Source organism: Chlorocebus sabaeus, chromosome 14, assembly GCF_047675955.1.
Source record: "Chlorocebus sabaeus isolate Y175 chromosome 14, mChlSab1.0.hap1, whole genome shotgun sequence".
Classification (NCBI taxonomy): Eukaryota; Metazoa; Chordata; class Mammalia; order Primates; family Cercopithecidae; genus Chlorocebus; species Chlorocebus sabaeus.
The window spans coordinates 30,505,368-30,533,006 of NC_132917.1; the positions used below are offsets into that span (position 1 = coordinate 30,505,368).

General features: G+C 42.9%; 1 protein-coding gene across 1 annotated transcript in view; it reads right to left on the reverse strand.

The window, feature by feature from the left end:
* Positions 1 to 27,282, reverse strand: part of CAPN13 (calpain 13) — an 85,052-nt gene extending 57,770 nt beyond the window's left edge. Inside the window, exons 1-2 of the mRNA XM_007971045.3 lie at positions 27,133 to 27,282; positions 7,193 to 7,422 (exon numbers count right to left, since the gene is read on the reverse strand). Coding sequence (XP_007969236.3) covers positions 7,193 to 7,390 — 198 coding nt within the window. The 5' untranslated portion in view covers positions 7,391 to 7,422; positions 27,133 to 27,282. The remainder of the gene's footprint in view (positions 1 to 7,192; positions 7,423 to 27,132) is intronic.
* Between the last annotated feature and the right edge of the window lie 357 nt (positions 27,283 to 27,639).

Here is a 27,639-nt window from a genome sequence, read left to right on the forward strand (position 1 = left end):
TAGACTCAACCTTTGGCAAATATGGTAGAGAAACCCAAATAAAAGTAGAATTAAAAATTGGACTTTAGAAATATAAAATAATGATGTAGAACTCTATGCCAATCAATTAAAAAAATCCGATGATTTTCTGACAAAAATTAACTTGGCTAAAATTGACTCATGTTAGTAAATAAGCTGAAAAGACTAACAGCTTTTGGATAGTATTTTAAAGTTACCAAAGAGTATCGCCTAAATGTCCTGTAAAGGCTTACAGGTACATGCAATTTTTCCTCTGAGTTCCCTCAAACTTTCAGAGAATAGAAAATTCCAGTGTCATTTACAGTTTCAGTGTAAAAATAAACATTAAAAAAGAATCCTGCCACCATTTAAGAAGCCAGCATAGCCTTGATGCCCAACCTGAGAGAAAACTCACATACATACCAGACTGATTTTGGATAATTTGTTATCGTGTAGGATTTGCTGTAGAAATGCAGAATGCAAGGATGGTTTCACATCAGGACATCTACTAATATGAAGTAGCACTTACATGGGCCAAAGGGAAAAAAATTTGTATCCTTTCAATAAATGCTATGAAGGCATTTGATAAACACACAAGTTTTTATGATTTACTAGAATAATAAAAGTTAAAAACAAAAATTTTAGCTAATTAGGAACAAAAAGATATTTTAATGTGTTGAAAATTAAATGGTGATGATTTCAAACCACAAATCAATAGTCAACTTCAAGTTTATGGGAAAACATACGAATCATTTGCATCAAAGGTGGGCACAAAAGCAGCTTCTATGTCTCCTGTCTTCTAAGCTGCTTGTTCCTCCTGGACCCTGGACTTTAGAGCTATGACCAATAATCCAAAAAGAGAGATGGTAGGAAGGGATAGAAATGATACCCAGGAGCATTTTAGTCTGCCAGGCTGACTTCCTGAGACAAGGCCCATTAAGAAAATAGGTAAAGATGGCTGGGAAACTGAAAATGTGCTGACTCTGGGAAGGCCACCTGTTACCAGATGGGCCAGGCACATCAGGGCAGTGAAGCCAGTGTGATGAGAACCTAGATTAGATTCACCCTGAACTGGCAGCAATGGGCAGTCTCCAGTGAATCACCTAGCAGCTTCACAGACAGGGAGACTGCTGTGCCCCACCTCCCACTGCTGTGATTTCATAGGTCATTCAGAGATAGCGTTCAGGATTTGCATAGCTTCTCAGGGGATTCTGAGACCCAGCCAGGGCCAGGGAGCAGGTTCAGAGAAGTTGAGCGATTTGTCCCAGGTTACACAAGAAACAGGCTCTGAATCAGGTGTCTGCCTCCATAGTGTCTTGTTCTTCATTCTGACCACACCAGCAGTCAGCATCTTCTCAACCTTTTTGTTTTTGGATCCTGTGAGATGGACTTGAGCTTTGAGGGCTATGAAACATTATTAGTACAGAAGAAAGCTGGGATGGTTAATTTTATATAGCATCCTAACTGGATCACAGAGCGCCCAGATACTTGGCTAAACATTACTTCTGGGCATGTCCATGAGAGTGCTTCCACATGACATTAACATTTGAATTGGTGGATTTAGCAAAGCAGATTCCCTTCCCAGGGTGGGTGGGCACCATCCAGTCTATTCAGGGCTTAAATAGAACAAAAGATAAAGGAAGGGAGAATTTGACCTTTCTCTGCCTGACTCCTGGAGCTGAGACACTGGTCTTTTCCTGTCCTTGGACAGGGAATTACATCATCCAGTCTCTGGTTCTCTGGCCTCCCACTCAGATTTAACTACATCACTGGCTTTCCTGGGTCTCCAGATTGCAGGTGGCATATCGTGGGACTACTTCTCAGCCTCTATAAGCATGTGAGCCAATCCCTCCTAGTAAATCTCTCATTATAAATATATCAACAGGATATCTATTAGGATATATGTCAATATGTTAATGGGATATATTTATATAAGATATATTGATATATTTACTAGCAATAAATATGTCAACAGGATATATATTAATGATTCTTGTTCTCTGGAGAGCCCTGAGTAATACAGAAGCCAGCAGCAATAGTCAAGCTAAGTAATCTTAGGAACTTAATTCTGGATTGTGGAGACCTTTCTCCAGGCAATGCTTGGGGATAATCTCTGTTATATTAGGTATGTCAGAGCTCTTGTAATGCAAGGGCTCCTGGCATCTTAGAAAATACCCTCTCTGATGTGGTCCCAAGCCAGCTGCTCTCCCCTAATCATCTCCAGAGGTAGATGGAGAAATATGCCAAGAAATAATGTGACAGCACCCGGCATATTTCTGCATTCTCTCTAAAGACTTCCACATCTTCACATGGCATGCTGCTTTTGGGTAAGAGAGCCCTGTGTTTAGCCTCTTGGTATTTGGCTCTTTCACATGGTGGCCAGAGTTCAGTCTGGGACAAGTGGCAGCGTCACTCCCTTTCCTATTTTTGCTAGAGGACTTTGATTTATTGGCATCCAAGTTCTCTGGCTGAATGACACTTGGCTGTTGGCAGAGTCACTTTCTGCCATTTTTTGTTACCTATTGCCTTACGGAATGTTTTCATAACCTAACCGGCACTTACAACTCTGCTTTTTAACCTCTTCCTTTCCTGAAGAACACATTTTAGTCCCAAGGTGAATCGTTTCTAGTGAATGATCCTTTCAGAAACTGCTCTGGCTGCATGGAAGGAGAGGTGTCACCTGGATAGGCAGTGCCTCACTCTAGGATGGCCACAGGCAGGAAGCCACAATGGGGCTGTGCTGAGCTTTGAACACCTGTTAAGCAACGTGCTTGGGGCACACAGCTCATTTTTCAGTTGAAAAGTAAAGTGTGCTTTACTATAAAATGGGTACAAAGATGAAATTTCAGTTTATCTGACAACACTGGTTATTGTTGTGAAGATCTACTGTTTACCATTGTGTACTGTCCAATATGGTAGCCACAAGCCATATGTGGATACTTACATTTAAATTAATTTAAATTCAATACAATTTAAACCTTTAATCCCTCAGTTGCATCGGTCACATTTCAAGTGCTCAATAGCCACATGTGACTAGTGGCTACTGTATTGAACAGTGCAAGAAGAACATTCCCATTATCACAGAATGTTCTATTGGATGGTGCTGATCTATTTAATGAGGATGATAATATTATCTACCTCACAGGACTGTGAGGCCAATTAAATGAAATATTGCATGTAAAGTGCTTAGCATAATACTTTACACATGTACATGCTTGATAAATTATCCATGAAATAAAAATTCTGCTAAAAGGGGTCCACTTTAAGTACCAAATTTAGCTCAGGGAAATATCACGTAGATACCTCATGTGTAAGTGTAATTTCTTAGCACTGTCCCTTGCTGAGACTGGGGCTGTAGGAAGCATTGAGACTGATGAGGAGTCGGGTCCTCTCAGTGCCATTTGCACAGGGAACCATCATGGGCTGTTGTGGAGCCTGACTGGGGGATGGGGAGGGCTTGGGAACAGAATGAAGCAGGATGTGAACAGGGCTTCCTTCTACTTCAGAAAAAGTTTCAGCGGCAAAATGGATGAGATTATTGGGTTAATTGTTAGAGGAAGGAAGGACAAGAGCCAGAAGAAGGAAAGGGTAGGTACGATGTTGGGGAGGAGAGAGAAAGAAAGGTGTATGACACAAAACAACTTTTCTGCATCAGGTATAGAAAGCTAAGCCTGGTTCTCATGCCCCTGACTCTTGGGCTAGTGTTGAACCTGCCCAGCTGGGATAAATACTCAAAACAGAATGATGTCCCTTGTGGTTTACCAGTTGCCTATAGGAGGAGATTTCTCATTGTCTGGAAAAACTTAGAATGTAGAGAGGGCCTAAAATACCTTGGTGCTACCTCAGCCATTATATAGTTGAAGTTTAAGGGCCACTGGTCAGACCTCTGGTCAGGCACTCAGCAAGTTCTATAGCTTGGGAGTCAACCTTCTAAAAATAGTGATAGAAAGCAGAACATGAGGCCGGCTATGGTGGCTCATGCCTGTAATCCCAGCACTTTGGGAGGCTAAGGTAGGTGGATCACTTGAGGTCAGGAGTTTGAGACCAACCTGACCAACATGGTGAAACCCTGTCTCTTCTAAAATACAAAAATTAGCCAGGCATGGTGACTCATGCCTGTAATCCTGGCTACTCAGGAGGCTGAGGCAGGAGAATAACTTGAACCCAGGCAGTGGAGGTTGCAGTAAGCCGAGATTGTGCCACTGCACTCTAGCCTGGGCAACAGAGTAAGACTCCATCTCAAAAAAAGAAAAAGAAAAAAAAAGCAGAACATGAGAAGAAAGGCACTTTCTACACTCCCTGCCAACCTTCCTTCAGCCCCTACATAGTTTCCTCTGACCCACATTTTTCCCTGAAAGAGTTTCTTAAACTGGCCAAGGGCTGAAGCTGAGATGGCTGGACCGTGAAAGCCCAAGAATCCCAGGGAATAGGCCTGAGGCTGCTACCTTATGACATTCTCCCAAATTAATCACAGTAACAATAACTAGTGCGTACTTAGTGTTTACACTGTGCTAGACACTGTTCTAAGTATTGTACTCATTTAGTCCTTAAAGTAATTATATGTGGTACAGGTGCCATTTTTATCCCTAAAAAGGGAAAAAAGGGCAGAACATAGACAGATGAACTTTAGAGAGGGATTGATTCCTGTTTTATTCACATGAGGTAGAAGATTCTACTAGTGCAAAAAACATTACTAGTGACAGGCAGGAACCCAGAATAGGACATGAGCTTACGATGAGGACTTACAGGGGCCATTTAGCATGGTGTCAGGAGCTCAGGTCTTGAAACCAGACTCCTGGGTTCAAATTCCAGCTCTACTATCATCTAATTATATGACTTTGGGCAGAGGTACCCCTACTCTCTGATTCTGCTTCTCAGCTGCAAAATGAGGCTAATAATAGTATCTTATAGAGTTACTGTGAGGATTGACAAGTCAAAGCCCCTAAAGCCAGGCCTGCCATATGGTCAGCACTCTGTGGGTGTGGCCGTTACTATTAGGAATGGGCCAGGCTGGCGTGGCTTCTCTTCCAGTGCTCTCTGCAGTCACAGCTGTACATTGTGGGTCAAGGACATCACAGTGTCGAAGGGGTGAGTACATTGGCTTTTTCCTTTACTGTCCTACCTGGAAAATAGGTCAACTCAAGGTTTCTTTCTTGCACGTGTGAACCTGAAACATGCATCAAGCACCTGTAGATAGGGTTCTTCATTCATCCATTCTCTCATGTACTTGTTCATCCAAATTCTAACAGAGACCCTATTAGGCACTTAAGTCAGTGGGGGGAAAGTGCAGCAGGTGGAAGGAATCTTCATTTAAATTCTGGATCCTTCCCTCGCTAATCATGTCACCTTGGCATGTCACATCACTTGTCTGAACGTCAGTTTTCTATAAAGTTAGGAGAAAACGAAGAAGATAAAGTATGAGAAGACACATGGAAAGCTCTGGAAAGTACTATACAAAGGTAAGTCTTGCCAACTGTGATAAGAAAGACAAAGAAATATGACATTTAAAAAGAAGTGCCAGAATGAAAAATGCCCCCAATCCGCCCAGTAGAGCTCAGGTAAGCTTTTGGATGAGGAAAGTAGTAATGGGAAAAGCAGATTCGGCCCCTGGCTGCCTCTATTTTGGGTTCCTGGCATTATTCTTTATAAGTGATTTCACTTCCGTTTGCCTCAGTTTCTCCTTGCCCCCAAAAGACATCACAAGTTGAATTGTTGTGAGAATCAGATAATTAGAATCTCTCAATCCTTTCTAAAGAGAAGTGTTATAAATTCTTCAACACTATAAATATGGTCTCACATCTATTGCTCAGCACCTTGTGAGAAAAAAATCCCACCACTTTCTAAAATAATCTCAGCTTCTGAAAATAGCAATGGGAAAAAAATGACCTCTTGGAACTTCTTTAAATAGAATTCTCTGCTTCATCTCTCCTTAGGAGGTAAAGACTAGAAGAAGAGAGTCATTGTTGAGGACTTACTGCCAATGGCTGATAAGAGGATCCTAGAACGCTGAAACACCGCACTTTTCTCTAAGCAGCATCCCAAACCCTACCTGATCCCTAACCCTTCCCTTCACCAAAACTTCAAATCTGCCCCAATGTAGGGCAAGAGGTGTCGCCTCCCAGAGCCTGATGTCTTCAGTTCTCCTTCCCATGTGCAGAACCGAATTAGAGATCCACAGACCAGACAAATACTTTTGTCTCATAGCCTCACAGACTCTTAGTAGCCACCATTAGAAAATAACTTTACTCTGTAACCTACCTTGGCTTTATGGGAAGTGTTTGGACAGTGCTTGGCATTTAATCAGTGCTCAATAATGGTTGCAGATATTATAATGATTAGCTTACTAGACACTATATTGTTTTATCTCATTCTAGGTTATACTGGCAGCCTACAGAAGCATGAATAGAGGTTTGGGCAGGAGGGTCCTTAGAGTGGTCCTTATCCGGGTGCTTTGCATCAACAGTAGTCCTGATGAGATTATCAGAATGTTGAGTCAGCTGAGACATTTTCCGTGGAGGTGTCATGCCCTAAAATTGAGATAGTTCTAGAAAAACCAGGAGGGCTCACCTGGCTGCGAGGTAGAAGTAGTGGCCATCTGCTGGGGTTGTGGAGTCAGGGAGATCTGAGTGTTGTCCTACAATATCTCCCTAATTTTAAAGCTGATGTCTAAAATTCTCTTGCAGGTGGTCAAGCCTCTCTAAGATCGAGAATGTGAATATAAAAGAGAGAGGGGAGGTGATTATTTAAATTCATCCTATCGTGTAAATGACTGACCTGATATCTTCCCTTTGAGCAAATTCTAAACGGGAAGGAAAAAAGAATATAAAGATACTGACACCTGAAGAGAAGAAAGGGTGACAGAGTGATAGATGGGGTCAATTATGGGGTGGAGGAGACTCCAACAACTACAATTTTCATACCCATGGTTTCCCATCTTTAGATGAAAAATGGAGGCATTTTAATTTAGTGATGTACTTAGTGTTAGAACTGGGTTAGAACTCAGGAGTCTGGGCTCCTGGTTCCTGCTATAGCATCTTCCCATCCTGCTGAATAGCTGCAACACTGGAGCAGAGATACCCAGTGAATTTCATTCTCCTTCCGGTTTGGTTTGGCCCAACCTCCTTTCGGCTGGAGGTGCCATGGCAGGTGACTCCGTGGACCCTGGGGCTGGTATGCTCCTGTGGGGCTCACTCACCTGTGGCCGCTTCCATATCACATTGGAGAGGCGTTTTTCCTGGAGCAGCTTCTGGCCTATGGAAGAATCTGCTGCAGGGAATGTCTCATCCTTAAACATCTGGCCCACGCTCAGGCAGTGATCCCGCAAGGTGGTAAAGTCCTGGTCTTTGAACTTGATGATGGAGGTCTCCACTGAAGGCTCCTGGTTATACGCCATGACTCTCCTTAGAAGACTTCCGAGGTCCTTTCCTGTTGGTGAGAAAAAGGGATACCTTTGGGGTAAGCCATCAAGTCCTTTGCACCATCAGATGTGAGCCCCAGATGGGCACTCTGATATACCACCCTTTACAGGTAGGGGACTGAGACTAAGTCTGCGGTGTCCATGGTGGCACAGTCAGTGAGACTGAACTAGGATTCAAGCATCCTTACTCCCAGCCAACCTTTCAATCTGCTGTACAAAACAGCTTTCCAGTATGCTCTCACGTGCACAAGAGGCTATGGGGTACTAGTACATCTCATGACCATTTATTGAGCACTACCAGGTGAAGAACTGGCAGATAGGTTTAAAAAAATTGCCCACAGCTTCCCTGAGTAGCAAGTGCACAGAGACCCACGAGTTGCACTGGAAAGGTCACGGGGTGTTGGAAGGTTTGGTGGGGTGGGGGGCAGAGGGGGTGGGTAGGAAGTGTTGGAAGAGATTGCCAGAAAGGTAGGTTGGAAAGCTGGGTGAGAAAATGTTTTATACCCCATAAGCTCTGCAGAGCTGTTGAAGAGATGGGGCATGATCAGATCTGTACATAGAATGGGGCTGCTAGGAGCAATCTGGGGACCAGAGAGAGGGTGTGGGCAGGGACTGGATGCAGGAAGGAAGCCAGGAGCTGCTGCACTTGTCCACAGGAGAGACAGTGGTAGAGCCTCAGAAGGGAAGATGGACAGATTAGGTGTAATTTTATAGGTGAAGAATTCAATATAGGGGATAGGGAAGGAAAAAAGAAAACAAAGAAAAGATAGTACAGTGAATATCACATGGGTTTTGAAGTGTGCTTTCTGTTTTCATCAGCTCCATACCGCTTCTGCAACTTGGAGCGAATATTCAAGCCTGTGAACCCATTTTTCCACCTGTGTGGATTGAAGCTATCAATCTCATAGGTTTGTTATGATATTAAATAAGTTTTGACCTAACTGAGCAGAGTGACAGGCATGCAGTAGTCCCTTAATAAATGTTAGCATCCTAGCTTTCCTCGAGTTGACAAGGAAGGCTGAGGTTTCTTGTTCAGGCAGCCACAGGAATGTAACTGGTGCCATTTACCAAAAATGTACCACGTCCTCCATCTGTGAGGTTGGCCTGGATGGGAATCCTGAATCCATACTTCCTAGTTATGGGAATTGAAAAACCTTTCTGGTCCTTAAGTAGGACTTTTCAAGCTTCTTGGACCAGGGTCAGTGCAGATGGCACAAAAAAATCCCAAGGTCCGTGTGTTCTACCCATTTTCACCTCACAGTGGAAAAGGAAGCAGGTGATAATGAAGGAGCTAGGACTGGAAGGGAATAAATTCTCAGGAAAGAATATGAACTCATAATCAAAATTTTGAATCCTAGAAAAATGTATGTAAACTTAACCTAACTTAGCAATTTTCTTACAATTACCTTGTAATACCATGTGGCAAGTTATTTAGATAGCACAAATTCATAGACAGAATATCACCAGTGAAGTGTCATTGTGCAAGCATGTTTGAGGAGAATTGTGCGTACAACTGTCTCAAAAACAAGATATGAATAATTTACATTTACATTTGAACAATTAGATCGGACCATACAAACTGTCATTTTTGTAGGTCAAAAATGGTTGAATATAGTCAGTTTCATAGGGTTTAACCTAGGATAAGAAATGGTTAAATACAAACAGTTCCATTTAGTTTAACCTAATACACATGTCCATTTCTTCAATCGAGTTTTTGGAGAATAAGGGCACAAAATATTCAGTATGTCTCACCACTCACAATAGGGTTAAAAAGAGGGCCCACAACAAATTAAATAGTGATAAAGCTAAAATGTCAAAGTATCATTCAGAGTAAGAAAACAGTGATAGAAATCGATTGTCAGTTCAAGACAAAAGGCAATGGCACTCGATAATGAAGAGTTGTGAAAATCATGGGTCTACCAGTTCTCTGTGTGTGCTTGGGGACAGTGGAACCTGTATAGCATTGCCAAGCCTCCTACCTCTCAGGAAAATATTGAATTACAATGTGTGATGAACTCTAGCAATGAGCTAATTTTGGTTTATGAAAACCAAATTATAGTTACCTTTAATAATACAATTATGGGATTGCCTGTAAGTAGCCCTTAATTGCATATAAAATGAAATTTTAAATAACATTGTTTCATTTCTCCTTTGGAATCATACAAAGGTCTTACATGTGAGGATCGGTTCCTAGTCCGTCCGGGGTCCGCCACTGTCCACTATTGGGTAGGGGACTGGCCACACTGTAGGAATTCACATTCTAAGATTCACTTGCCTCGTTTGTGAAATGGAGATGATACTATTACACATGTTATAGGGTTGTTGTGAGACTCAGATGAAACCATGCTTCTAGAACACACAGCACAGTGACTGGTAAGTAGAAAGCAGCCAATGCATGGTGGTTATTAGGATGATGATCATTGCTATTTTGAGCAGGAAAGGACTGTGCAGAGGCCCAACACTGTCTAAGACGAGGACTTGCTCATACTCAGGACAGGCTAGGCTCAGAGGGGCCTGCAGGGTGAGGGCCAGGATGTGCAGTCAGACCTGGGCCCTGGGCTCTGTTACTGCTCTGTATTCACTACACGGGCTGCCCAGGCCTGGGGGAAGGGAAGGCTTGGGGACAGGCAGCAGGCTGGGTGTCTGCTGCTGAGGAGGTGGACTGCTCTGGGAGGAGACTCTTGATGGGGAAGGGAGAAGCAGGCAGCGGAAGCTTGTTCCACCTCCACACACATAGTTTTCTTTCTCTCTGAGTTGCTCATAGCTTCACCAGGGAACAGCCTGTAGGCTCATGTTCTCAGGAAGGGCCCACAGTACCTGACAACATTTCACTTTTGTGCACAGCAGAAGAGGATCACCTGATTTTCCTGCTGTCACTTTTGGGGAGGGCTTTCTGGTTCTTTCCTCTCTTCTCTACCCCATTTGTCTCACTTTGCAGGGTAGCTAAAGGCAGAAGAAGACTCAGCTTTGTTAATTTCAGGGGAAAAAAGAGATTGCTGAAAGGCCTACGTGATGTTCAAGACAAAGTTTATCTTGCTGCTGGGGCAGCTCTTGGGTGTTGCAAGAAAAGTCACACAAGAGGAGCTAGAAACATCACAAAAATAATTGATATAAAGTTCTTCACATGAGAAGCTTGTGTAAGCTCATGAATCAAGCTTCATGAATCTGAAGCTTGCTTCAGAGAAGCAAGCAGGAGCTGCAGCTGGGAGTTACAAAGCCTCTTTAGCTCCCCTTGCTGTCTATGAAAGGAGCTTCCCTGTGTCCTCTGCTGAGTTGGGTGACTTAGTGAGCTCAGGTTGCCATAGCAAAATACCACTGACTGCGAGGCTTAACCGCATTTATGCCTGAGGTTGCAATTTTTTGAATTTTTGCAATCAGACCTTGGCGATGACCTTGAGCAGTATGATATAAATAACTCCCACATGCTTAGTGTTCCAATAATGGAACACTAGGCATAAATGGGTTAACAACAGGATTTATTTCTCACAGTTATGGAGGCTGGAAGTCAGAGATCAGAGTGCCAGTATGTGGTGGAGGGTAGGGAAGAGATCTTTTCCTCATCCTCTTCTTATAAGATCACAGTTCTATCAGATTATTCCCCACTCTTACGATCTCTTTTAAGCTTAATTGCCTCTTAAAGACCTTATCTCTAGTTACAATCATGTTGGGGGTTAGGGTTTCATATGAATTTGTTGGGGGAGGCGGGCAGTACAATTCAGGCCAAGGCAGTGACTAACCCCAGCCTGATCCAACAACTCTCCTATCCCTGGCTGCATACTTCAGGGAGTGTGCAGATCAAAGGGGAATTGGGTCATGTTGGTAAGGTTCTCAGAGAATAGACGGAGGATGCCAGTGAACACAAGAACAAATGACAGAGCAGCAACAGTGATAAGTATGTAAACATTATTTGAATTAATGGAAACATGATGAGGGCTCCTTAATGGGAGATATGTCTTACATACTGCTGAGCCGTACAACTATGTCTTAGCAGTATCTTGATTTGCCAGCACATAGCGCCAGGCCTTGCACATAGTAGGTATTCAAAAAAATCTCCTGAGTGTCAGCAGATTAAATATTACATATCAGCTATTCTTGGGTGTGTTCTATGATGCAGTTGCTTCATGAAACCCTCCACAAATAACAAATTATGAGGTGAAATTATTTTGGAAAATATCTGATACTGAATAGTCTTTTTATGGAAATTCACAAAAAGCTCCAAGAAGCCCTCTGATAAAGAAACTTAAGTTTGCTCCCAGTGTTTTACACATATAACCAATAAGTCCTTTTATTGGAGAACTTTTATAAATATTTCATGGAAAAGATGCACAAGAATTAAGTGACTTCAGAACATCCTGACTCAAGTCCTCATTCTACCCCGTACACACTAAGCACCTCAGTTTCTTCATCTGTCAAATGGACACATGATACTTTGTTGAAGAATCAAATGAGAAAATATATGGAAGGAGATTTAAACCATGAAATATTTTATGAAAAGATATTCATTACTATTTATTTATCTGACTAATCTTGTCCTAACCTGCTTGTATTTCTCTGTCTCAGAAATAAATAGTTGTAAGAATACACAGATAAATTACCTAAATTACATCTGCCCAGAAACATGAAAAGGGCATTTATTGTCCCAGTTTCTCTTTTTTCCCTGAACTATGTGTTGTTTTTCTACATGAAAATTCACAGCAGGAATTCAATAACAATAGAATATTTAGGTAAACCTCAAATATCCGGAATTAAACACACTTTTAAATAATTTATGAGTCAGATAATATCATAAGAGAGTTAGGAAGACCTGACATAAGCAGAGGACATAAACAAGAAAGATAAGAGCAGAAATTAGTAAAACAGAAGACAGATAAGAGCAGAAATTAATCAAGCAGAAGACAGACAACAGATAAAATGAGCAAAGCAAAAATCTGCTTCTTCGAAAAGATCAACAACATTAATAAACCCCTAGTCAACTTGATCAAGAGTTAAAGAGAGAAAATGTAAATTGCCCATATTATCATATGATAAAGGGGTTATCATCACACGTCCTATAGACATTAAAGGGCTAATAAGAGAATACTACGAACAACCCAATGCCAACAAATCTGCTAAGTTGCATACAATGGATTAATTTCTTGAAAAATACAATTTATCAAAGTTGACACAGAAGAAACAGAAAATCTGAATAATGCCATATATAGTAAAGAAATTGAATTTACTATCAAAAGCTTTCTCCAGAAGAAACCCCCAGGCTCAGATAGTTTCACCAGTGAATTCTCTTACACCTTCAAGGACAGAGTAACACTAATCTTACATGAACTTCCTCAGAAAATAGACAAGAAGGGAAATATGGCTGAACTTATATTTATCAGCTCAGCAAAATACTAAAAACAAAACCTCATAAAGAAATCTTCTTCCTCAAAAAAAAATTACAGACAAATATTCTCATGAATAGAGAAGCAAAGAGCCTTAAAATTTTAGCAAATCAAATCCAATAATGTTAAAAAAAAAAAAAAAAAAAAGAAGATACCACATCATAAGTTGGGTTTATTCCAGGAATGTTACATTGATTTATATTTTTAAAAATCCACCTGCAATCTACCACAGTAAAAAGCTACAAAGACATAATTTATGATAAAAACTCTCAGAAAACTAGAAATAGTAGGTAACATCCTCAGGAGGGTATCTGTGAAAAATTTATAGCTAACATAATATTTAATGATGGAAAGTGCATTTTCTTTCCTTTATGATCAGAATCCATGCCCACTGTTATAGTTCTATGTACCACTGTTGTGAAGGTCCTAGTCAATGCAACAAGAAAATTAAAGGCAAAAAGATCAGAAACAAGAAGAGAACTGGTCCTATTTTGGTGTTTTGATTGTAGGAAATCTACAAAACAACTACTAGAACTAATATTTAAATTTAGTAAGGTCACAAGATACAAGGTTAATATTTAAAAATTGTATTATTATATAATAGCAACAAAAAATAGCAGAATAGTAACATCTAAAATACAAAATACTTGGGAAAAAAATCTAACATTAAAAATATTAAAGATATCTACAAAAAACTATAAAACATTGCTGAGAAAAATTAAAGAAGAACTAAATAAATGGGGAAATATATCCGGTTCATTTATTGGAAGGCTCAATACTGCCAAGATGGCAGTTTTTTCCAAATTTATCTATAGGTTCAATACAATCCCAACCAAAATTCTAGCATGCTTTTTTTTTGTTAGAAATTGATTGGCCGGGCGCGGTGGCTCAAGCCTGTAATCCCAGCACTTTGGGAGGCCGAGACGGGTGGATCACGAGGTCACAAGATCAAGATCATCCTGGCTAACACGGTGAAACCCCGTCTCTACTAAAAAATACAAAAAAAAAACAAAAAAAACAAAAAAAAAACACTAGCCGGGCGAGGTGGCGGGCGCCTGTAGTCCCAGCTACTCGGGAGGCTGAGGCAGGAGAATGGTGGAAACCCGGGAGGCGGAGCTTGCAGTGAGCTGAGATCCGGCCACTGCACTCCAGCCTGGGCGACAGAGCGAGACTCTGTCTCAGAAAAAAAAAAAAAAAAAAAAAAGAAATTGATAAGCAGATTCTAAGATTTACATCTAAATGTGAGGAACCTAGAATAACCAAAGCAATTTTTAAGAAGAAGAAAAAACTGAAGGACTTACCCAATCTGACTTCAACACATGTTAAAAAGCTACTGTACTGGCAAAAATATAGACAAACAGATCAATGGAGAAGGGTGGAGAATCTAGAATAAATCAACACATACATGGCCAATTAATTTGAGAAAGGTTTCAAGGCAATTCAATGGCAATTCAATGGGGGAAATAAAAGTCTTTCCAAAAAAATGGTGCTGGATCAACCATTACACCATACACAAAAACCAAGTCAAAATGATCATAGACCTAAAGGTAAAACTTAAATTATAATACTTTCAGAAGAAAACATTTGCAAACTTGGGATAGGTAAATGTGTTTTTGATAGAATACAAAAAAATATGAGTCATACAAGAAAAAAAATTGATAAATTAGACTTCATTAAAAGTTTAAAAGACACCATTAAAAAAACACAAATACATATTTCAGACTAGGTGAAAATATTTGCAGCACATATATCAGACAAAGGACTTGAATCCACAACATATAAAGAACTCTGACAAATCAATAATAAGAAAAAAACCCATTAAAATGGCTAAAAGATTTGAATAGACACATCACCAAATAATATATAAAAACAGGCAATAACCCAACATGAAAAGATGTTCCACATCATAAGTTATCAGTGAAATGCAAATTCATACCACAGCGAAAGCTCACTATAGACTGTTTTCTAATGGCCTAAAATTTAAAAAGACTGATCACACTGTTTATGAGGAGATGGAAAACTGGAACTTTCATATACTCTCGGTAGATATGTAAGCTGGTATGACTACATTAGAAAACAGTGTGGCAGTTTCCTAAAATGTTAAAACATACACTTACAAAATGATTCAGTCATTCTGGTCCTAAGAATTTACCCAAGAAAAGTGAAAGCATATGTTCATACAAAGACTTGTGCATAATCAAAACAGACTTATATTTAATAGCCAAAAGTTGGAAACAACCCAATGTCCGTCAAAAGTGAATGAATAAATTGTGATGTACCCATAAAATAAGGTACTACTCAGCAATAAAAAGAAATGAATTATTGATACATGCAACAACATGAATAAATCTCTAAAATCATTATGCTATGTGAAAGCCAGTCAAAGTAGAACACATATTATATGACTCCATTTATATAAAATCCTAGAAATGCAAACTAATGTACCGTGATAGAAAGAAGTTCAGTGGTTGCTCAGAAATGGGGGTAGAGGGAGGAATGGGTTATGAGAAAACTTTTGGGGGTGTCAAAACTCATCAAAGTTTACACATTAAATATATGCAGTTTTTATATATTCTAAGTAGAGTTGTTTCAAAAATTAAATGCTGTATATAGTTTATATAGTCTTCAGTAATTTGCTTCCCCCTGCACCCGATGGTTAAAAAGCAGCAGGATTTCATTTATCTCACTGCTGTATGTTATCCTATGATTTATTTGTACTTCTTCTCTCAATGGACGTTTAATGCTCTTCTCTTTGTTTTAATGAAAAATTATGCTATAAATGTTATTATACGTATCTCCTGATAAACATGCAAGAGTTTCTCTAGTTTACATTACAAGTAGAACTTTTGGGTTTAGGGAGCACACATACTCAACCTCATTAAGTATGCCAAATTATTTTCCAAGGTTGTACCAATTTATAAGTTCACCAACAGTGTAAAAGAGTTGCCATTGCTATATATCCTCACTAACTCTTGGTATTGGCAGGCTTTTTATTTGTACCCATCTCGTGGGAGTAAGTGGCAACTCCTATGGTTTTTATTTGTTTCTCTGATTACTGGTAAGATTGAGCATCTCTCACTATGTTTATTCTCCATTCATGTTCCCTCTCTTGAGGAATGAATATTCATATTTTGCGCCCATTTGTCTATTGAGTTGTCTTTTTCTTATTGATTTGTAGGAATTCACTACTCACTCTGCATATTCGTCTTTCGTTGGTCATATGTCTTGTAAATATCTTCTCCCAGTTTGTGTCTTATCTTCTTAACTCCTTTACAGTGTCTTTTGATGAACATCAATATTCTTTACACTAATACAAATGTACTACAAATATTTGCTTATAAGTTTAATTTTTATAAATTGACCCAATATTAATTCTTATGGGAATTTAATATAAGAAACTTTGTAAGAGATTCTCTTTTTAAAATAGAAAATTTGTAATCAACACATTCTTCCGAAACACTGATTTAAAATTTTCTTGTTGCTCTATAATAATATTTTTAAGAAGTCCAACATATATATCAAAATTCTGAAATAGACTTGCAGAGAAATACTTTGAGTACTTAGGAAATAATGCTGGTATCTGTACTGGCAAATATAGCTTTGCCAAAGCCAATTACTTAATTTTCCCTCCCTTTTCCTTTCTTCCCCAAAATAGAGTCCTTACTTTGAAGGAAGATATATATATAAATACCTTGATTTTTAAAATGTATTTGATAAAATCTCCACCTATTCCCTGTGTGTCGACTAGATTAACACAGTAAAGTAGAATACAGTGTAGTAAATAGAATTCGCAGTTTGACCCAGAGATTATGGATGAATGGTCTGGAATAGCTAAGAATCATTGCATTGTAATAGTCACAGAGTTCTGTCCCGTGTCCTGTCCTATTCTACATTTTTATCTTAATCCTTAAAGAAGATGTTGAAATAAAAATGAAGATCCTTTTCAACTCTTTCATCATTTTTAATAGTGGAAATCAAGAACAATTAACCAAGCAGATAGCAGAATCAAAATTCTAAATGACTTCAAAACCAAGAAGATGAAATTAACTAAGGAAACTGCAAATCTGTCTTTACGTTTAAAAAGTTAACTATGCAAGTAAATAGTGAGCAGGATCTGTCTTGGGTAAATTTCATTTTGGAAATATTTTGTATGGCTCACTTGACTTCCTATTTAAAATGAGACAAAACTATGAAAGATGTGGCAGGCTCTGACCAGCTTCAACAGCAGTAAGGCATTGCTCTAGAACAGGCTAGCCCCAGGACCTTGTACAAAGCTGCTCTTGACTCCACGTGGACATCTGTGTTCAGCTCTAGAGGCCACATTCCAAGAGGCTCATCGGTACTCTCAATGGTATCTGAAAATGAGTGTTTGAGTAACATAAGGGTGCCTGGCAGGGAGGCAAGCCCATTGCTTGCAAGCATGGGCTCCTGGCATGCAGTTATATCCACCTGAAAGAGGTGGCAAATTTTCATATTGGCAAAAATGTGCCATACGGGCAGGAGGCAGTCCAGCTAAATAGATAGGAAGCCTGGAAATCCCTTCCTGGGAGGAAGAGTTGGAGATCTAGAGAGGTTTACTGGGAAGAAGGCTGACTGAGGGGCCTTCAGTGACGCTCAGACACAGCCCCTGCAGCCCAGGTCCCCCTCCCTCCAGAATAATCCTGCTCTAAGAGAGCAGATATTTAACCACCTCTGGCCCCACAACCGTACTTCCAACCCCTGAGTTTCCATACCGCCAAGGTTATGCTCCAGTTCAGGAAACTGAACTCTGCCTTGTGTCTTAAGGAAAAAGGAAAAAGAGACAGCATGGAACAGTGCTCACAGGCACATAGAATCAAGTTGAAACTTGGGTTTGAATCCAGCTGTCACTTACTGACTGAATGATCTTGGCCAATACTCTTAATATCTCTGAGCCTCCTTTCCTTACGTATAAAGTGGATGGGAGGTGGAGGTAATAAAACTAGCCTTGTAGCAGCAGATAGATATTAAATGAGAAGATTCTTGTTAAGGGCTTGGTGTGGCACATAGTAAAAGCTTGTGTCCATTACGCTATCAGAAACTCCTTGAGAGTCCTGCCTGGCCCTGAACTTGAGCCCAGTGACTACAACCCTGTACCAGCTGATGGGCATGCCAGGCACCTGCCAGTCACCTCTGAACTCCCAACCTCAGGTCTCTCCAGGTTCCAGAGTTGTGTTCTTTCCATGTGTTGAGACTGTCACCTCCTCCACCTGCCTGGCAGAAACACTGGGTGCACATTTACCTCTGGCCCTGAGCCATGCTGTAGACCACGCTGTCTGCATCTCCAGCTGGGCCAGTGTCCCACAGCCTCTACCCTGTCCCAGGGGGCTTTCTCCTCCTCTGCTTACCCTGTCCTACATGACAGCCAGGTGTCCCTGGGGCCAAACACATGTCCAGTGGAAAGGATAGGAATGCAAAGGAAGAACACGTGATCTGTACAGTTCAGAGGGTGGAAGGAGTCAGAAATTTGGGGAAGTGTGATTTTGATTAGACTTTCTGCAATGATGGAAGTGTTCTATATCTGTGCTGTCTAAGACAGTGGCCACTGGCTATATGTAGCTATCGGGCACTTGAAAGATGGCTAATGCAATTCAGGGGCTGGATTTTAATTTTTATTCAATTTTAAATCATTTACTTTTAAGTGTAAATATTCGCATGCAGCCTTATTGGATGGTATTGAAGAAGAGAACTGCTAATGACATGAATTACCACAGAACAAGGAAGGCCATGAGCAATCTTGGGTAGAAATGGTTGAGCAGAGGCTGGATGACTCTACACGGCGGCCCAGAAGAGCCCTTGGATTGGGCAGATCCCTTCCAACTTCAACCTGCTGGGCTCTCTCTTTTCGTCAGCGTCATATTTTGGATACTAAACCACTCAGCGACTTTCTGCCAGTGATGGGACCACCTCCCTGCCTCAGTGACAGGTTGCCCTGGTGTCCCTGTCCGCAGGATGCTCCTAGCATATCCCAGCAACAAAGGGTAATTTTGCTTGCATTTTGTTTTCAATCAGCTGTGAAACAGGAAGCTGCATTCAATGGTTCCCTGCCCAGGAGTGCTGCATGCGGCCCTCTCCTGGCTGGTGTTTTTCAGAACAATGGAAATAAATCTGATGTAATGTAGCAGAACACGACAGGGGACGGTTTTCCCCTTAACAAATACTCATTTGAAATGGTGCCCAAACCCTGCACGAGGAGCAATCTATTTCCCACAACAGTGTTCCAGCAAAACCCATTACTAATTCCACAACTCAAATTAAAACTAACAGAGCTTGAAGGCTGGAGCTGACGCTCTCTCTGCTGACAAGGAACAAGGGTGGGGGAAGGGGTCTGCGCACTTGTGTGTGTATGTGTGTGTTTAATTACACTGTTTAACACATCGAGAATAATTTAGCTACCCAAGTGGAGAAAATAGGCACTTAACTGCTCTCTGGTGGGAAAAAGATGTGCAAACCACTTTCAGTTATATACCTTCTTGGCATACCTCAGGGCTTTGAGGAGAGAGAGGGAGACAGAGAGAGAGTGAAGCAGAGAGAGAAGAGAGCAAGGGAAGGGGGTAGAAGGAAGGAGGAAGGAAGACAGAGAAGGGGAAAAGGAAGAAGAAGAGAGAGGGGGTGGGAGAGAGAGGGAAGAAGACAGAATTTTGTGTGGATACAAATCTACAGCAAGTTGGGAGATCATGTGACTACTTCTCAGAGAGCTTATATGAGATGGTCTAAGTGTGAGAATGAGCTTAAACATCGGGTTTGAAAATGGAACTTAACTGCCAGACCAGTGCTGTCCCTGAGCCACTCTGTACTTCAGAATCATCTCAGCAAGTTTCTTCCATGCATGTGTGGCCTGAAGACCACAGTGGGATTAGTGGCCCCCAGAAAGGTGGACCTCAGAGGAAGACTATGCAGGGCTCACTTTGCAGAAGGGGAAAGTGGGGCTCAAGGTGAAACAGGAGAAGTTTGGGCAGCGCTTGGGCTTGACTCCTATCCCACCTCCAGCTTCAAAGCTGGGGTGATCTGGCCTGTGAGCAAAGCATGCCTCTGTCCCTGCCAAAGGCATCCTACTTTGTGCCTAATCAGGTCTGAGAGGCGCACGGGCAAGCTAGTGTTTCTCATCCTGAGATAACCTCTAATCCACCAAGGGCCAGGGAAGAGGCTATGAAATGAAATGAAAGAAGCCTCTCTCGTGTCTTCAGATGTAGAAAGCTACATAGACCTGGAACAGGTGCCAGAGAATAAGTGCTCAGAATAGACCTCTCTATTGCCTGCCAGTGACTCTGGGTTCAGCACTGGAGCTGACTGCCAAGGAGATCATCAGCTTGGCACAAGAGAGGCAGAAAGCAGAAGCGACTTTCTGAGGTTCCATAGGCAAGGCAACCCCAGTCTCTTCTCTCCCTACTGCCCTTGCTGTGCGGACCCAGCCTCTTCCTAAATCATAGCACAAGGGAGCTTGGAGAGCTCTGCTGATGGGCCCTTCTCAGGAGACCCTGGAGGTAACCAAGAGAAGGTTTGCCTGACAGAAAGGATCTGTGTAGCTCCACTAAACTCTGTGGGCCTTGGGCACGTTGCTCCCTCCCCTAGCCTCGGTCTCCTCACTTGGAACACTAAGAAGGTTGGTCCCACTCTTCTAAGTGCTTTTCTGCTGTAACATTCTGTATTTCTGGAACTGAGATGACAGGTTTTATGTAGCCTCAATGATACTGTTAGACAATAAAACGGGAACCCACAGAATGTATTATTCCTTTCAATTAAGTTTAGGTTTGTGCCAACACACACAAAAAACAAACTTGTCTTGGCATGGAAATCTCCTCCTTTCCCCTCCCTAGAGGTATTTGATAGGTATCATTCAATCATGATAGGGTTGAGTAGACTCAACTATAGTCTAAGGATGAGGTAGAGCATTCTTTTTTCTGGGAACTAAAACTATATGAGTCTCGGATACACTGTGTAATATTTCATCTGTGCTTAGATTTCTCAGCACAGTTTTCTTCTTTTTTCAACCTTGAAGAAGAGATGCACTTCTCATTTAGCTAATTCAAATTTTTTCTGAAACAAATACAAATTTGGTGGACTTAGGAGGTTGGGGCCTGCCATATACCAAGTTAAAATGCAGGGTCTTGAGAGCCACTGTTTCAGACCAGTACTCCCCAGGCAGACCCTCGGCTCCGGGCCTGCTCACTTCCCAAAGGCTTGAACTGCAGAAGGCTAGGTTTGGGGTCTTTTTCCTTTCTTTTTTTTAAGGTTCTTTGGAAGCCGAGGCCACACTTATATAATCCGTTTATTCTTAAAGGATTTCCCTGGGCCTATCTCCTTAGGCTTTTTCATTTAAATGGACAAAGAGAAACAGAAAATGGATGAGTGCCGGGCATGGGGGCTCACGACTGTAATCCCAGCACTTTGGGAGGGTGAGGCGGGTGGATCACGAAGTCAGGAGTTTGAGACCAACCTTACCAACATGGTAAAACCCTAAAAATACAAAAACTAGCTGGGCATGGTGGTGCACACCTGTAATCCCAGCTACTCAGGAGGCTGAGGCTGAAGAATCGCTTGACCCAGGAGGCAGAGGTTGAAGTAAACCAAGATTGTGACATTGCACTCCAGCCTGGGTGACAGAGGGAGACTCCATCCCCCTAAATAAATAAAAAATAAAATAAAATAAAATAAAAAGAAAATGAATGAGGCAGAGGCCAAGACAGAGCAACCGCACAAAGAGAAAGCCAAAGACTGGCTGGGTGACAGAAAGGAAGCCAGGGACAGCCAATCAGCTGTCAGTCTCCAGCCAGGGATGGAGACTGAGGAAGAGAGTGGGAGGAATGAGATGGCCCAGACGCAGAGAGGACAAAGTCCACCAGGGGAAGGGATTCTCAACCCAGTCCAGCATCGAGGGCGCCAGAATTGTGTCCATATATCGCCCTGTTTTCTTATCCCTCAAGATGTGAATTCTCAAGGCATGGCTGGAAAACAAGGAAAGCAGATGCTGTGACTCTCGGATGGAGCTTTTTAAAGACCACCACCCCCGTGCACTGCCTCTAGCCACAACATGGTGGAGAGAGAAAGGACAGTGAAGCCAGCTGTTGGACCCCTGGCCCGGATACCTGGGCATCCCAGTCTGTGCCTGGTCATTCTGGGTCTCTCAGGCCTGACCTGTGGAGGCCGCAGAGGCAAGTGGGCTGAGCCCTGGACTGGGAGCTCTGGTGGAGGGGTGGCGGGGGGTTGGAGACAGATCCAGTAGTACCAGTGACCAAGCACTTTGGCTAAAGGAGCCATTCCCTTTTCAGACCTGGTGCTCAGAGACACACGATGAAGGTCCCCATGGAGGCCCAGGCCAACCTTCTTGTTCTGGAGCAAGCTTCCATCCAAGCAGGTGGGGTCCCATCTCTGGGGTCAGGGTGTGGACCAGTGGGAGGAGAAATGTTTTTCAAAAATAAGAGCTTTCTATATTAAATATGTTAAAAGGCAACAAGAGAAAGAAGGAGCTTAGAATGTGTATGTGCATGCGTGTGTGTGTGTGTGTGTGTGTAAATGCGAATGTAAACGTGTCTAAGTGAGTGAGTGAAGCAGAGAAAGGCAGGCTGGGGAGGGTGGTGGTTAGGCCCCTGAGGTTTCCCTTGTTCCTTCTGTCATTCTTTCCTTCTCCAACCCTAAGAAACGGGGAGAGCCAGAGCTTCTGAAAGCAAGGGCTGAAGGCAAGAAGGAAAGACAGGAAAGAGAGAGGAGCATAAACGACCTAAAAACCAGCTCGTGCAGGGCCCACTGGGGAGATGGTGGGAAGGATAGGACCTGGGGCAGGGGGTACAGGCCTGGGAGACTCTGCCTGAGAAGAGAGGGAGACGCAGTCCCGGGAGACCTCCGTCCCTCTTGCTGTCTGGCCTATGTTCCAGAACAGGCAGGGAGCTGTGGGGAATCCCCGTGCCCACCTAGGGAAGATGACCTGGCTGAGGAGGAAGACAGTTTGAGGACAGGTCTGAGGGGATGGTAGCACTGGCTCAGGACAGCCCCTGGGTTGATGGAACATGCTTGGGGTGGTCTTCTGGCTGGAGTCCCAGGAGCCAGCCCCTGCAGAAAGCCTCTGCCCTCATCTCCCACCAGGGTCATGCCGTCTGACAGTATCTTAAGTTCCTGCAAGAAAGCTAGAGCTTTCTGAGATGGGGCTTAATGGTATATGTAGTTCGGCTGATTGACAGCCACATCTGGTTAAGGATTAGACTGGGGAGAAGAGAGAATGTTTGGTGAGAAGAATGGGGGCAAAGTTTCCTGTCATCTCTCCATCACCTCTCCAGCCTCAGGCCCTTGAGAACCAGTGGTCGGTCTCTAGTGGGCCACTGGGTGCATCTCCTGAAGGCAGGTGTGTGGCTCTGATGGCGACAGCGCCCCTCGTGTCTCTGGTCTGCAGGCTGGGACGGGGTCTGGCTCATTCTCTGAGCTGTGTGGGAGGTGCTGGTCAGACCCTGGTCCACAGGCATGGGAGGTGGACATGGCAGGGCTGTCCAGTGGAGATCAGAGGGCCGAGTGCTGCCTGAGGGACCATTATTTCAGAGGGAAAGGAAATAAACCTCCTGGCTACTCCCAGTTTTAAATGTCCCTCGGGACTTACTTGGCTGAAGTGAGGATATTAACCCCCGAGTCCTGGCTGTCCTCCAGCCCAAGTCCTTAGAGGCAGCTCATCGCTCCGGCCACTACTGTGGGACATGGTACACGTCCCATCTCATGTTCAACTCACCAGAGAGGGCGGCAGTGGGCAAACCTCCACTTCATACCCCTACAACTTGTCTTAACAATTTGGATCTCTTTATTTGCTAGTCTATCTCTGAGGCAATGCAAGAGGTAGACGAGGTGACCTTTAGCTGCCTTTCAACATGAGTATCATGGATTACAAGAGGCTGGGAGACCCCTTGGGGATTGCCTGGTTCACTCTCTATTATTCAGATGAGGAAACAAGGCTTGGCTGAGCTTTCCTGGTTGTTTCCTAGGAGAATGAGCTCTGCAGATTGGTAAAAGCTTCTCATGCACCACACAGCCTTCCCTTATACTGCAGAGTTTTTTATTCAACAGGGTTTGTGCAAAGCAAAAGGTAGTGCATAGTGGAGAAGAGTCCCCTGATAATTCAGGAATCAAGACAAAAGAGACTGAGCCCATGAACACATGGTCCAAAGCTGCGTTTTCAACTGGAGTTCAGTATGGGAAGTTCTGGTACACTCAGTTCAACTGGTTCCTTTGTTTTGGCCTTCTCAGAGCCTTTTTTTTTGAGACAGAGTCTCACTCTGTCACCCAGGCTGGAGTGCAGTGGCACGACCTCAGCTCACTGCAACCTCCACCTCCCTGGTTCAAGCAATTCCCCTGCCTCAGCCTCCCAAGTAGCTGGGATTACAGGCGCATGCCACCGTGCCCGGCTAATTTTTTTGTATTTTTAGTAGAGATGGCGTTTCACCGTGTTGGCCAGACTGGCCTTGAACTCTCGACCTCAGGCAATCTGCCTGCCTTGGACTTACAAAGTCTGGATTACAGGTGGGAACCGAGCCTTTTTAAGTAAATTGGAATCATAACTCTCTGAGGAGGGAAGAGTAGGAGGCAACATTCCTCCAAATATTTGATCATAAATGCTTTATATCAAGGAGCCCCCAGCAACAGCCCCCAAAATTAGTGTTGTATGTAAACCATACTTTAGGAAACACTTGTCCAAAAGCTAGAGTCCCAAGGGGGGTAGAAAATCAACACCTCCTCTTGATTCTGCTCTGATGTTTTCCATGGCTGTGGACTTTCTTGCTGTCTATCAGTGGCATGCTACACCACGGACAATTCTGAGAGAGTTAGGATGCCCTCAACCTGACTTCTTCCAAACACTGAGGAGAGATGGAATGGACCAGCCTATCCAAGGTTCCCTTTATGGTTTTTCTCATGGGAGAAAGAGGTGACATCTAGGCAGGAACACTGGTGCCGTACACAGTGCTCGGCAGATATTAATGATAATTCAGTCTTTATCAAACCTTTCTTAGGTGCCATCTCAGGTTCTCTTAGCCTCAACCTGTCTCTAGGACTCTTGGTCCCTTTTTTACTCCATCCAAGGAAGTGGCTCTTCTGACCACTTCTGGACTCAGATGAGGTGCCAAGCCTCTAGCAATTAGATCTAGTTTTCCCACTGGCTGTCATGGGGATCAGAAGACACAAGCTGGAAGTGCAGGACAATTAACTCCCCATAGGGCAAGCTTTGAACAATAATAGAGGAGAGAGAGTGAGCCAACAGATAAATGTCCTCTTTACCCTCGCTTGGATGGACTCTTCCAAGGCACAATGCATCTGCAGTGCCAGTCCAGAGGGGTCCTGCTTTGGCCAAGTGGCTGGCCATGTCTCTTTGTGAAGAGAGGCCAGGTGGTGGCACATTATCCCTCACTGCTTCCCCCTTTCTCCTCTCATTTCCCACTTCCCTGATTCTCACTCCCCTGGTGTCTTACCTTAAGCGCTAAGTAGCACTTAAGCTTTGCCTCAGGCTTTGTTTTGTAGAGAACCCGGGCTAAAATAATGTCAACAATAATGACTAAAATGTCTTCAGCACTTGCCATGTGCTCAAGTACTGCTAAGTGCTTTCCATATACGATCTCATTTGATCCTTTCACTGATCTTTTGGGGTAGATTACTGTTGCTACCATGTTTTAGCGATGAGGAAACTGAGACCCCCCCAAGAGGTTAAGGAGCATGCCCCAAATCACACAGCTCACTGGGTGGAAGTATCAGGCACAATGCTTGATACGGAGTGAGCCTCCGGGCCAGCAGGTTGGTGATTTTTGTTTGTTTGGTTTTTTTTTTTTTTGAGACAAGGTCTTGTTCTGTCACTCAGGCTGGAGTGCAGTGGCATGATTGTAGCTCACTGAAGCCTCAATCTCCTAAGCTCAAGCGATCCTTTCACCTCAACCATGGCACCCCTCCCCCTGCCCCCAGTAGCTGAGACTACAGGTGTGCACCACCACATGTAGCTAATATTTTTTTCCCAGATCCCAAATTTTAAATTTATTTTTGTAGAGAGGGTTTTGCCATGTTGCCCAGACTGGTCTTGAACTCCTGGGATCAAGCAATCTGTCCCCCTCGGCCTCCCAAAGTGTTGAGATTACAAGTGTGAGCCACAGTGCTTGGCCTTATGTGTGCATTTCTTCATAGTACTTTTTCTTCTAAGGTGTCCTTTCAAGACGGTAACTGAATACAACCAAATAACTAGAGGACAAGACAGGGTACCTACCAGGCACAACAGAACTCAAGCTCTGTCATGTGCATCTGGAATAAACTTTAGCAGCAAGTCACTCACCAGGTCCCTCACTTTTTCCATCTACAAATTGGGATAATGAACTTATGCTACATAAACCTTTTGCCTATTACACAGTTGGTAGGTTATTACATTTCCATCAACCAATCTACTAATAAGTAAGCCTTCCTGCAGCTGTCACTCCTCCAAACTTCAAAACAACAATAACAACAAAAAACCCACAACACTTGTGTCAAGGTGGGTACAAAGGTGAGACAATTCAAGACGATAATCTGACTGAAAGTCAAGTTAATGCCACTTGGGGGTAAACAAAGTTGTGCTTGTGATCCAGGACAAATGGGACAGTCAGTATAGTTCATGCCCCAACTATAACTATAGAGGGAAAATATCTGCATGTATTCTAATCTGGTTGACTTGGGTCCAAGCGGAGCAGCTGGAACTGTCTCCCTGAGAACAGCATCACATCTCAAAGATTACACAACTTTAGCAGTTACAGAGACACACATGTGTGACCATGACACCACTAGAGGCATGTAGGAACCTCCTGAATCTCTGAAGTTGTAATGATCTGTCTTTTGTGATTTACCCAGAGTTGTCAACTTCATTCCTATAACTAATAAACTAGATGATTAGAAAACAAAGGGCCCAGGTCCCCTTCTTCCCTTTAGCAAATGTTTATTAAGTACCTACTATCTATCAGAAACTATACATCAGTGCGCAAAGAAGGCATGATTTCTGCCATTAATGTGTCCTTATGACAAACACAGCCCTCAAGGTCACAACTTAGAATGAGCAGAAATCAAAGGTGACAGAATGATTAAGAAATACTGTCTTTGCATGAACTATGCAAAGTTTGGATTAGCTTCTCTTAGAAATCCCCCTTTGCCCTAGTTTTTCTTAAAGCATATCCTTGGACCACTTGCATCAAAAACACCCAGTTTCCAGAGCTATTAAATGTGTACCTTGGGAGGTGGGAACTCAGAATTGACATCATAAAGCTCTCTAGAAAATTGTACATGCTCACTAATGTTTAGAGGGCTGCCTTGGTCCACAGCTCTGGGAGATGACCACTCACATCTTACCTGTTTCCTAGACAGGTGCGTCTGATGGAGGAGGGGAGACAGGCAGGTTCCACAGGCTCTCGGGATAGAGAGTGGTGGAGGAGACTGGCAGAGGAGAGCATGGCCGGCCGGCTGGCCGTCTTGGAGAAAGAGCAGTGCTGGTGTCTGCTTGCTCCTGCCCTCAGGCTTTTCCTTATATGGGTGTACCAGGTAAAGGCAGGCTCCACCTTCGTTAAACAGTGACTTCAGCACTGGGCAGTGGCCTACCACTTGTTGGAGAGAGAGAGGACATTGGCTGTAAACAGCAATGCCTGATCCCACCTCACTTCCTGGGGCCCCTGAGCTGCCCATTTCTTGGCTCTTGTGGTTTTCTTGTTTCCAGATATTTAAGTTTCTTTATCTTTATTCTGCTTCAGGGAATTGGTGTTTTGTTTGGTTTTGTTTTACAAAACACCTCTGCTGAGAAAAGACTGAGGGAAGCAACCTTCCTTCCAGCCTCATTCTCATATAGGGAAGTACAATTGCCAT